Below are 13,342 nucleotides of genomic sequence, written 5' to 3' on the forward strand. Positions count from 1 at the left end.
AAGTTTGAGCCCCAGGTCTGGCTCTGTGCTAACAGCGCGGAACCTGCTTTGGATTCCCTCTCTCTCTCTCTCTGTCTCTCTCTCTCTCCCTCCCTCAAAATAAATTAATCGACTTAAAATAAAATAAAATAAAATGCAAACATTTTACCACTTCCTAAGGACCTCACACATTCTTCTCTGACCATCTGTTCCTCCACTCTCCCTGTCATTCACTGTGCTTCAGCATCATTCACCTTTTTCTGTTTCTCAACATTATCAAGTTCTCTCCCTTCTCGGGTTCTTAGCCCTTACACTTCTTTCCGTAGACCTTCCTTCATGTGGCCCCTTTGTTCTCGTCATTTATCTTAGCACTGATGTCAAGACCTCAGGGAGGCCTTTCCTGATCACTGTCGTTAACATAATCCCTCACTCTAGTCACTGTCACAGGGCCCTAGCTTAACCCCTTCTTGACTCACATTTGTTTTTGTGTTTCATGTCCGTCAGCCCTCCCCAAAGTGTAGTATCCTTATTAGTTCCCAGGGACTGCTGTACTTGACGCACAGTAGATGCTTCAAAAACATTGATTTCCTTGCAGCTTGGCCCCTAAATCTAACTGTGATAGTTATGGGGAGTAATCTATCTATGGTATTTTCTATTTAATAGAAAACAATTGAAGACAGAAATATGAAGAATAAAAAATCAACAAATAATAGAGCATCCAGTGCATCTGGCAGGTAATAAAGTTATTATTATCCCAAATTTATGAGTTTATTTCCAACAGAGCTAATTTTAGCTTAACTTCTGTAAAGTGAATTTCATTTGGTATTGCTTGATTTTCTTTAAATTCCCATCTCATGAAATGAATGAAGTAGTTATTTCATGATAAGACTCCTCAGTTGATCATGTTCTTTTATGATGAGGAATTTATTAGGGATTCTCTATACTCTACATTATTCCTGGGTTAGAGTTTCTTTGCTGTATGGTAATAAAGCTAAAGTCCAGCATTGGACTTCTCTATTAAGTGTCTTTGTCTAACACATGACAATTATACTTAAAACCTTGAGGTTCTGTGGACTAAGGTGGTTTATTAAAATGACAAGATTCTATATTGCTTCATTCATGCTGATGATAATGAATGTCTAACTCATAAATGCTAATCAAAAGCTTCTGTCTTTTAAATTACCAGTGATCAAATAAAGCAAGGGTCAGCAAACCTTAAGTGTAAAATGCCAGTTAGTACATGGATTAGGATTTATGGGCCATACTCTCTTGTAACGACTCAGTTCTGCTGTTATAGCAGGGAAACAGCCTTAGGCAACATGTAAATGAATGATCTTAGCTGTGGTTCAGTAAACTTACAAAATAAGTAAACTGTACAAAACTGGGCGGTGGGCCATATTTTCCTGCCAACCCCTGAAGTAGAAAATGCTATTCTAACTATTTAGAATGGTTTTTTTGTAACAAAATGATACAAGAGACTTAAAATCTACTTTATTTATATTATTTTCTCCATGTAACTTGAGATGTAATCCATGTTTCTTAAAAATGTTCTAATTACAATTTTCTAGAAAGAGCAAGCACTTTGAAGCTCTTAGTAAGAAAAGACTATCATCGTCTTTTTTTACATTTTCAAAGTACTTATAACTTATTAATTTGTAATGTAATTTCAAATATAGTAGCTGTAAATTCTAATGTATTTTTCTCCTACCAAGTGCAATTGTAGTAACTGTGTTGGTTTCTTTGGATCTTTTCAGATTAATGACCTCTGACTTTTTAAAGAAATCTAGTTCTATAAGGAGACCACCATCAGCATCTACCTCTTCTCACTATTTAGGGACTTTGAAAGTCTTGGACCAAAAGCCCCCACAGAAACAGAACCTAGAACCTGAACGAGCAGATAACATAAGGGCAGCTGTTTATCAGGTAAAAAGGAAAACATTCTTTAAAAATGAAGAGTCACCTAATAAGGTTACCCGTTTATCAAGGAATAAAATGACCCTGTCAGAAATGGTGGTTTAATACTTAATTTATTGGGGAAAATGTTCCTTTATAATACCTGAGCAACCCAAAGTTTTTTTTTTTTTTTTTTTACTAAATTATTTCTTTCTAAGCTTTGCTTAACCAATCATAGCTGTTTTTTTTTTAATTTTTATTTTGTAAGTTTCTTTTCTTTTTTTTTTTTTACATTCATTTATTTTTGAGAAAGAGAGTGAGACAAAGCATGAGTGGGGGAGGGGCAGAGAGAGAAGGAGACACAGAATCCGAAGCAGCCTCCAGGCTCTAAGCGAGCGGTCAGCACAGAGCCTGATGTGGGGCTCGAACCCACAAACTGTGAGATCACGACCTGAGCCTAAGTCGGATGCTCAACCAACTGAGCCACCCAGGCGCCCCCATAGCTGTTTTTAAAGAAAGAGAATATGCCATGAAAATTTATAAAATTCCAGCCAAAGCAAAAATATGGTTAAGGTCTATATACGTTTTTATGCTTTTTCTTCTTAAAATGTATGAACAAATGAACAAATGTATGAACAAATTTATGAACAAAAAGTTTTAATTTTTTTCTTTCCTAAGAATTTGTATTTGAAGTAAGCTTGCATAGCAAAAGACTTTCCTGATTTTTCCTCATTTCCAAAAAGGTCCTTTTTTTTTTTTCTTGTCTTGTTTATTACACTACATAGTACACTTTAGAAAATTGTACTTGAGAAATTTGGAGAAAAATGTGAACTTTCCTGTAGCCATTATATTCAATCTTTGAATTCTGTTGTTAAATCTAAGAAAGATGACAGACATATTTTTTATTCATACTTATCTTTATATATTACAATATTATTAGAAAAAGAAAAATGAGACTAATGTATATAGAATTTCTAAATTTTGTGTTTTGCCTTTTTAAAATTTTAATCAAATATTTCAGAAATGGATAAGAATTCTAATTCATTTGGGAAACTTTGAATATCATATAGTTTCTTTCTTATTCTCACAGGAGTGGTTAGAAAAGAAAAATGTGTATTTACATGAAATGCACAGAATTAAAAGGATTGAAAGTGAAAACCTAAGGATCCAAAACGAACAGGTATTCTGAAATATAGAAGTGGAAAATACTGTGGATTTTTAAGTCAGTAAAATATCTCTAAATATTTAACATTGCTAAATCTACTGTTGTTTAAATGGCAAAATAACATGCATAAAAGAATTGATTCCTGATTTTATTTCTCTGGTACTTTATACATTTTTAGTTTGATATGAATATAACCATTTTACATGAAAACAGATACACAGAGATTTCTGTTTTTCGTACTCATTTGACCATACTCATCGTGAACTTGTTGTTGCTTGTGGACACCTGTTCACTCTTACTTCACTTTTCCCTGTGAAAAATTGACTTCAATCTTACAACTTAGCCAAGAATGTAAAGGGTCATCAGACATTGACCTCTAGTTTTCCTCTTTTCCACCTTGAATTTTTTTTTGTTTTAAATTTTTTTTTAACATTTATTTATTTTTGAGAGAGAGAGAGAGACAAAGCATGAACGGGGGAGGGTCAGAGAGAGGGAGACACAGAATCTGAAACAGGTCCAGGCTCTGAGCTGTCAGCACAGAGCCCGACGCGGGGCCTGAACTCACGGACCGTGAGATCATGACCTGAGCCGACGTCGGCCGCTTAACCGACTGAGCCACCCAGGCGCCCCTCCACCTTGAATTTTATATGTATCTTCAAGACCAACCCCTACGTGAACTCTTGAGCCATATCCTTCCCGCTGTCCAGAGGTAGGCTCTTATTTCAGTACTTGAGTCTCTACCTCTAACTCCGGCCTGGTCGTCTCCGACATGCTTAGTTCCTTCGCATCTTCTAAACTAAAAGCCCTCTACTGTGCTGTGCAATACTTCAATGGGTTCAGAGAGGAAACTATTTCCCAAGTGCAGGGTACTGCATGGAGCAGCCCTGCAGGGGTGTGCCACATCCCCGTCACCACTTTTGCAGCGTTTCTCTGCTGTGCTCAGTGCCAGACACCTTCTCATGTGATCTGCGCAACTCGGGGAGGTACGTCGTGCCTTCCCTTCTGAATCGTGTTTTCTCTAAGGCTTTCTGTCGTTTAATGGTAAGCAATATTTTAGAGCAAGCCAAGAATATGGGATTAGATGGAGGTAAGTAAAGTCATAACATACTTACCGTACACTCACCCACATATTTTCCCGTCTGCACATAGTTTCAACATGTGGGCTCTGTTGTTTAGTAACAATTTTATGCTTTGATGTCAGTCAGAACTCCGGTTCAAAGCAAAAATCTGTGTGACTTGGCCAATCTACCTCACTCTGACTTACTTTATAAGCCTATAACTTTCCTGATATCTTTCTTTTAATGGAATGTGGGTTTTTTTGCAGTTTATTTATTTATTTTGAAAGAGAGAGAGCAGGGAAAGGGCAGAGAGAGAGGGAAGGAGAGAATCCCAAGCAGGCTGTCAGCACAGAGCCCGACGGCGGGGCTGTATCTCATGACCCTGCCATCGTGACCTGAGCCGAAATCAAGAGTAGGTTGCTTAACCGACTGAGCCACCCTGGTGCCCCCTTAATAGAATGTTTTATTATTAGTATTTTGCAGTAGTACTTGGCCTATTAGTTTGTTTTGACATTTGTTCAGTACACTTCCAAAAAACAGTTCTTTCCCATGAATAGCAGATCAATATCAGATAAATGGTTTAAGAAAAGGACATTTTAAAATGCAATGAGTAAAAATAAAATTAAAATGCAATGAAAAAATCAGATGACTTTTTTTTTTTTTTTTGTAAATCAACTTGTCTAAACTGTCCTAAATAAATTATCTTCTTTGAAAAACAATTTCTAGAAACGATGACTATGTAGGGAATGAAATACAATCTGAATGTGTATATCGGCATCTCCCGATACTTGGCCATCTATTTACCCGCACACATCTAACTGTCTCTTATTTTTTCTGAAACAGAAAAGAGCTGCTAAGAGAGAAGAAGCATTAGCATCATTTGAGGCCTGGAAGGCTATGAAAGAAAAGGAAGCAAAGAAAATCGCCGCCAAAAAAAGACTTGAGGAAAAAAACAAGAAAAAAACCGAGGAAGAAAATGCTGTGAGAAAAGGAGAGGCACTACAGGTATGCAGGGGCTTCGGGCATCTGCCTTCCTTATCCTCCCTGGCTCAGCACCTATGGTACTGATTGACTGTGCTTCTTACCTGGTCACATCCACGGTCAGTAAGAAACTCGTTGTGAACTCTTTCAGGCGTTTGAACGATGGAAAGAGAAAAAGATGGAGTATCTTAGAGAGAAAAATAAAAAGGCGAAAGAATACGAAAGAGCGAAGAAGCAGAAAGAGGAGGAAACTATTGCTGAGAAAAGGAAAGATAACTTAACAGCTGTAGAGAAATGGTAATCCCAAATGAGAACTGTTTTGCTCCATTTCAAATGAATAACGCTCTAGGCTTTCAAAACATTGTTTGCTTGAAATTTACTAATGTATCGGCATCTCATTACCACAAAGATGTACTGGGAAATCTTTATTATAGCCTCTCCTTTAACCACCCAGTGTTTTGTACTGTCCTACATAGGAATGAAAAGAAGGACGCCTTTTTCAAAGAAAAGGAGAAAGAGAGAATAAATGAGAAAAGAAGAGAAGAACTGAAAAAAGCAGAGAAGAAAGATAAAGACAAGCAAGCTATTGATGAATATGAAAAATGGCTGGTAGGTATTGTTTGTTAATGAACCTGTGTCTTATTAATGTACTTTATTCATGACTTTTCTGTGCCTAATTCCAGTTCTTTTTGCCCCTGCCTGCTGGCCATTTCTACTCAAAGCTGCCTTGTTGAATCTGTTCTCTCCCTATGTCTATCATATTGTCTTTGATTTACTCATTTCTGTTAACGCTTCTACTATTCCTTCAAGCACTCAGGCTTAAGCCTTCAGGCATGATACTCTTCCTTACCCGCATTCCCAGGGTTAGTCACTTACCAGTCGTGCCTAGTCTTCCTTTGCAATGACTCTTAGGTGTAAAATCACGGAAAGCTGACAAGTGCACTGCTGAAGGACTTGTCAGCTCTTAGGTGGGACTTGTCATGACACATAGTGATACTGAATTGAACGGTGAGAAAGTTATTCCACTTTTTAAATTCCCTTTTGCTCTTTCCAATGACCTCAAGGAGAAAGTCTCATTTTGGTGCTTTTTAACGAAAGAAAGCAAATAAGAAGTTCAGGAGGAAAATGTCTAGCTGGACTTAACATGTTTCTGTTTTTTAAATATTTTTCTTCTGTTTTAGTCTACTTATGTTTATAGTTCCTTTTCATTGATGTTAAGCAAAATACTGTTTTCTGTTTTAAAATATCATCATATATATACGTGTTTATCAATTTTTGACTAAGTAACGTGTTCATATGAAAAGCACTTTACATCGATAGGTGGCACATTCACGCGGGTAGTTAGCACCCCCATAGGTGGCACATTCATGTGGGTAGTTAGCACTCCGCCTGGGGCAGCAATCGCAAAGTGTAAAAGTTGCTCCACGGGGCATAGCATCCGGTAGGGCTCTCTCCAGTAAGATTTCTTATAAACTTTTTGAATTCATGTCAATGTGCTAGTTAAAAATACTGTTCAGGGTATTTTGTGGTTGTATTTCTCTGGTTAGGACTGACTTTTAGCATCTTTTCATTTGTGGAAGGGTCACTTGTCATTTTTTTTGTAAACTGTTAATCCATAGGCTTTGCACATTTTTCTTTTGGTCTTTTTCATATTAATTTTCAGAAGCTTTTTTATACACTAGGGAAATAAGCCTATTTCTGGTAGGAGTTACAACCATTTTTTCCCATGGTTTTGTTGATCTCTCAACTTTGCATATAGTATTTTATGCGATGGACAATTTTGTTTTATCTTCTGGTGTCAAATTTATCAGTCTTTTGAGTTCTATTTTCAGGCATAGTTGAAAAGACTTTCTTCATAACTTGAAGTTAAATAAAGTGCTCATATTTTTCTTCTAGTAACTTTATGATTTTAATATCTTGACATTTTAACATTTGGCCAGCTTATAATTTATCTTACTCGTGATGGGATATATGATTCCAACTTTATTTTTTCCAAACACATCTCCTACAAAAAAGCCTTTTACCCAATGATTTGAGGTACTGCCTTTGTTATCTGATACATTCCCAGAATTTAGGATCTGTTTCTTCTCTTCTTTTTTTTTTTTTTTTTTTAATGTTTATTTATTTCTGAGGGGGAGAGAGAGAGAGAGAGAGAGAGAGAGAAAGAAACAGAATATAAGTGGGGGAGTGACAGAGAGAGAAGGAGACACAGAATCCGAAGCAGGCTCCAGACTACGAGCTGTCAGCACAGAGCCTGACACGGGGCTCAGACTCACAAACCATGAGATCATGACCTGAGCTGACGTTGGACGCCCAACTGACTGAGCCACCCAGGTGCCCCAGGATCTGTTTCTTGACTTTCTGGTCCATGGGTCAATCTCAGATCTCACTGTACATATTCCATATACTGTTTCATTATCAGGACTTTATATGTTTTCATATCTGTTTTGTTTAATCTTCCTTCATAGCTCCACTTTCAAGTATCTATTATTATTTACTTTTTCACATAAACTTTAGAATCAACAGTAGCTAGAGAAACATTCAGGACACAAGGCAGACTATGTAAAGATAAGATAAAAACATGAAGCATTTAGGAATAAACTTAAGAAATGTACAAGACAAAGACAACTATGAAGAAAATTTTAGAACACTCCTAAAGGACACAAATGAAGACTTGAGAACATGGATCAAAACTGCTCTTGGATAGGGGCGCCTGGGTGGCGCAGTCGGTTAAGCGTCCGACTTCAGCCAGGTCACGATCTCGCGGTCCGTGAGTTCCAGCCCCGCGTCAGGCTCTGGGCTGACGGCTCAGAGCCTGGAACCTGCTTCCGATTCTGTGTCTCCCTCTCTCTCTGCCCCTCCCCCATTCATGCTCTGTCTCTCTCTGTCCCAAAAATAAATAAACGTTGAAAAAAAAAAAATTAAAAAAAAAAAAAAAACTGCTCTTGGATAGAAACACTCAGTCTTATAATGATGTTATAGGTGTCAGTTCTCCCTGCAGTAATTTACAAATTTAATTCAATCCTAATAAAAATAGCAACAGAATTTATTATTGTTTATGTGTTGACTTTAGTGCTGCTTTATGCCAATTTCAGGCAGAAAAACAGTAAGGAATAAGGTGATCAAAATTGGTTTAATGGTTTGAATGAGGAAGGTAGTGTTTCGTGATGGCTTTCTTAAACTTTTTTTAAAAAAATTTTAATGTTTATTTTTGAGAGAGAGAGGGAGGTGGGTGGGGCAGAGAGAGAAGGAGACACAGAATCCGAAGCAGGCTCCAGGCTCTGAGCTGTCAGCACAGAGCCCTATGCAGGGCTCAAACCTATGAACTGTGAGACCACGACCTGAGCCAAAGTTGGACGTTTAACTGACTGAGCCACCCAGGCGCCCCTTCCTTAAACTCCTAAATAGTGCTTGGTTCTAAGAAAAATGAAAACTCTTCATAGATCAAGGAGACATATACTGTGTGCTAGTATCACTTATAGCAACTAAATGTACGTGTTTAAGTTTTCAGTTTCATTTTCACTTATTCTTGAAAGTGGAATAGAATCTCCTTAATGACTAAGCCACAGTTAGGTACATTGTGTTTTATTACAGTACTTAGTCACTTTCTCATCCTGATCAGTCCTCTAGAGAACAAAAACTCATCAATCAAAGATCTACGATGAAAATGACTTGTTTTGATGTCAGTATAACCTCAACAAATATAATGCTACTTATAAAAACATCCATATACAATATGTTACAGAACTACTCCTCCATTTTACCAATCTCTTATTAAAATTTGTTTGCAGATAGTTTGGAAAAATACCCCTATTTAGAAATCTAAGGACTTTCATTTTAATGTAAAGTTATGTGTCAAAATTTTGTTATAAAATCTAATTTGAGTAGTGAGCATTGGATGAGTTATTATTTTAGGGGAAAGTTACAGCCAAAGATCAGTAAGACTCTCTTCTTTACGCTGGTTCCCAGATTAATTAATAGTTGCCTTTAGTAAGAAAATGAATAAAAAGTTCAGTCTCCAACAGACAACAGTCAGAAGGACTTTATAACAAGGTTCTTTTAATTTTTAATTATTGCTTGAGTAATATTACCAATAATTAATTATTACTCAAGATAACATTGTAGATCATCTGAATTGATATTAAGGTTGATAGTTGCTTATTTTCTATTCTGACCTTTTTAGTATCTACCAGTAAGAACAAACTTGTTTCATGTTTCCCTCTCTCTCCCCATGTTAAATGGAACAGACAAAAAGAGGTTTGTTTGGTCAGTTTCTGTGGACACAGCCTAGTCTTTGCTTTTCTGCTACCTAGCAAGAGGGTCTGCCTCCCTCTGAGATACTAAAATGATTGTGACTCAATGATAGTTTTTTTTGTTTTCTCAATTAAGATTCTGAAAGGAGATTCCCTCTTTGCTTTAGTAGGACTAGCAGGCATGCAAACATTTTCATGATCTGGAGCAAGGTGTTAAAATAATTTCATACCTCTCTATTCCTTTTGTTTTATGTGAATAATTGTATGTCGATGGAAACCTTGCATTATCGTATTCTCTTTGTGACATCTATCAGTTCCACACAGGTACGGGTAAAAGAACCGTAGACACCTAATAATTTACCAAAAATGCTGTCCCTCCCAAGCCGCCCAGTCTGCAGAGGCAGTGCTGTTTAAGGGTTCCTGGGTACTGCTGCTCTTTGAGAAAATCACCAAGGTGAGGAAACCACCCAACTTGCAGGTGTTAGCAGAGACTTGGAGAAATGGAAAGACAATCTGAGCTGCAGGGTGAAAGGAGCGAGAGCTGTTAACATTTCAGGTAGTCCTAGATTAATGTCTAGATTTCACGGTACTTCCCACATAGTCATCTCTTTGACGGGAATGTGTACGGGGAAACAGAATGGTTCGAAAATTCATCTGCTTTCATGAAAATGTGAGGTTCTGGAAGATAATATTTTCAAATAAGATGAAGGTCAGAACTGTTCCCATCAAGCAGTAAAATAAAAACTTACCATTCCATTCACCCAGAAGCCAGCATTCTCGCCTGGATTATTCCCACCACTTTCCAGGATACGTAGCCCTTAATTCCTCATTTGCCTCCAGAGGTGGTCCCACATTTCACTGCTTTTTCTACAGCTAAACTTCTAAAGGTTTATTTACACTTCTTAGTTCTCCATACCCTTTTCACCCTCCACACACTCCGAGCTTGTCTCTTTTGCCATTGTGTTACAGAAACTACGCTTTGACAGTTAGTTTTGTCAGACCATGTAGCCATCCAATGTGTTGTTTTCTGCCACATTCCCCGGACCTCTCAAACATTCTAGATAGTCGCATCCTCCTTCTTGCAACCATCTTCTCTCCTGGGTGCCCTGTTCCCCTGGTTTCTTTCACTTCCCGGCCTTCCTTCCCAGCGTCACTTGTTGACTTCTCTTCTCTTACATATGTGCCAGTTGTTACTGTGGCCTGCGGGCCCCACCGCACCTCACTCCCCTGTCTTTTTATTCTCACCTGGCACCCCCTTCCCATCTTCCCAGTTTGAGTCACGCTGGCTCTCTCGTTTCTCCTCACATCCCAAGGTTCTCTGACTTGTCAGAGCCCTGACATATACTGCTCCCTCTGCTTGAAATGCTCTCTCCCCATCGCATATCACAAGTGGCTTCTCTTACCCATCTTGTCTCACTCACAGTGACATTCCTGAGTCCACTCTTCTTTGCAAGGAAGTACTCCCTTTTGCTCTTTAACAATCACAACGATTTTTTCATGATGTTCCATAGAAATTCTCACAACTCGAAATGATCTGTGGTTTATTTGGTTGTTTATTAACTGCCTATTTTGAAAATCCCCTGAGGGACAGGGACCAAATCGGTGTGTTTGGATTTTAGAATCACTTTATGCATGGCCCTCACTATGCTACTTGACCCAGAGTAGGATCTCAGTGCTTAAAAGGTGAATGAATAAACACAAATCAAAGCAATATAGTACCAGTAAAATATTAGACCCCCCAGGGCCCCTCAGAACATGTTACAAGTAAGGATATGCTATATAATAAAGTAACGCAAATTAATACATGCAGGGAAATTATAATTTGGTTATTTGTGTGTCATTTGGACATAAAATCCCTTCAGAAAATTACCCTACAACAATAGAAACTCCAAAAGAACTAAAGCAATGCATATAAAATGCCAAACAATAGAAGAACCAAAAGAAAATAAAACCGTATCAAGTCTCACAAGATTAGATGCTTTTCTAAACCTCGAAGTGCTGTGGAAGTAACAGAAAAACATGAACAGATATGAAATTTAAAATCATTAATGCACTAACATAAAAAGTCAGTGTAGGTGCTGCTTGGTGAATTCCTACAGCAGCTTTGAACAATAAATTATTTCCCAGTAAAGTTGAACGTAGTCAAACCCTACAAACCAATTTTACTCCAAGCATATACATGGAGAGAAGATCTTGACTTATAAGTACAAGGAATCAAACAAGGATGTTTATAACATGGTCGTTGCGTGGAAAAAAAAAAAAAAAAAAAAAAGAACATCATTTTTTCAACAACAACAATAAAAATTGATCAGTTGTGATAAGTTGCTCTGCTGGAATTCTATGAGTATTCTATGGACTATCAAGGAACTAGAGTTATACCTCATATAGCTGGATCTTAGAAATATTAAGATGAATAAAAGAGGATGCTGCAAAAAATATATAGTGTGTTCCCTTTTATTATAAATTGTAAAAACATGCAAAACAAGTTACTTATTGGGGGATTAATACATATATGATAAAAGTATTAAATATTATAATAAAATATTACAATGAAATTAAGAGATACACTTGAATGATAAGCATCGAATTCAGAGCAATGGATACCTCAGTGGGGTGGAGAGGAAGGACTGTGATAAGAGAATGAGCACCGAGAGCGTCAAAAGTATGGGTCATGTTTTCTTTTAGAAGGCAGATAGTGGTTCACAGGTTTTGACCATATTACTCTTTAAACAGTTGTCAGGGCTGAAATATTTCTTATTTTTTGTTTTATTTATTTATTTTGGTAAAAAGGACTGAAAGTAACATAGATAAAATGTTTGCTGCAAAGATAATATTTACTGTACGAAACCCTGCAGGGGGCGCCTGAATGACTCAGTCAGTTAAGTGTCTAACTCTTGATTTCGGCTCAGGTCATGATTTCACCATTCACGGGTTCGAGCCCCGCATTGGGCTCTGTGCTGGCAGCACGGAGCCTGATTCTCTGTCTCCCTCCCTCTCTCTCTGCCCCTCCCGACTCATGCTCTATGTCTCTCAAGATGAATAAATAAATAAATTCTGAAAAAGGTGTTTATGATATCCATATCGATGAGCTAAATAATTGAGAAAAAAATTCACTTAAAAGTGCTAAAGAAATCAAAATGTGCTCAAACTCAATAATAAGCAAAGAAACATGAGACTTAGCTTTCAACTATTTATGAAAATTTTGAAGTATCCCTGCTGCTATGGCAGATTCAACCTTTGCAGCCAGTAAATTTAGTTCTGAGAATCTGTTCTCAGAAAGTCATCCGCCAACCTCTAATAATTATTCTCTTTGAGTTATGGAATTTTAGGGTTTTTTCCCATTTTTCACAATTTTATTTAAATATTATCACTTTTAATATTAAAAAATAAGTGATTAAGTGGTGTATTAGTTCCTGTTGGTAGTATTCTTTATAAGCAATATTCTCTCACTACTATTCCTTTATAAACAATTAAATCGGAAATGACATTTAAATCTCCTGTAATGGATTATTTTGTTCTTCAATGAGCAACTTTATTTGACAATAATGTTCATATATGTATGTACATTTACAGTTTTCTGTTTTCTCTTTAGGAAAAGAAAGAAAGGCAGGAAAGAATTGAACGAAAACAGAAGAAACGTCATTCCTTTCTTGAAAATGAGGCACTTCCTCCCTGGAGCCCTCCAAGTCGAACTGTGTTCTCAAAAGTGTTTTGATAATTCTCATTCTTACGTGAGATGTAGTTATTTATCAATTCACTAATTTTAGCCGTGAGTTTCAAACTATTTATTCAGTTAGTTATAGTTAGAAGAGTTCTATGTTATTAAACGCCAGCCATTTCCACTGACTGTGGATAAGATGCTTTGGAGTTTAATCAATGAAATAATTGAAGGCATTTTTTTTGGACTGTAGATAAGCTGCCTCAAATGAGAAGCTAATAATCAGATCGCTCTTACCATTAAAAGAACCCTTTATCATGTCTTTGCAATTGTTACAATCAGGTGACCCATGACC

General features: G+C 37.1%; 1 protein-coding gene across 4 annotated transcripts in view; it reads left to right on the top strand.

The window, feature by feature from the left end:
• MAP9 (microtubule associated protein 9) overlaps positions 1-13,342 on the top strand; it is a 34,603-nt gene extending 21,261 nt beyond the window's left edge. For all 4 annotated transcript variants that reach the window (XM_015080638.3, XM_015080640.3, XM_015080641.3 and 1 more), the window contains exons 8-14: positions 643-713; positions 1,734-1,902; positions 2,963-3,052; positions 4,939-5,100; positions 5,228-5,373; positions 5,553-5,685; positions 12,922-13,342. In XM_015080638.3, coding sequence (XP_014936124.1) covers positions 643-713; positions 1,734-1,902; positions 2,963-3,052; positions 4,939-5,100; positions 5,228-5,373; positions 5,553-5,685; positions 12,922-13,044 — 894 coding nt within the window. In that variant the 3' untranslated portion in view covers positions 13,045-13,342. The remainder of the gene's footprint in view (positions 1-642; positions 714-1,733; positions 1,903-2,962; positions 3,053-4,938; positions 5,101-5,227; positions 5,374-5,552; positions 5,686-12,921) is intronic.

The sequence above is a fragment of the Acinonyx jubatus genome, chromosome B1 (genome assembly GCF_027475565.1).
Source record: "Acinonyx jubatus isolate Ajub_Pintada_27869175 chromosome B1, VMU_Ajub_asm_v1.0, whole genome shotgun sequence".
Lineage (NCBI taxonomy): Eukaryota > Metazoa > Chordata > Mammalia > Carnivora > Felidae > Acinonyx > Acinonyx jubatus.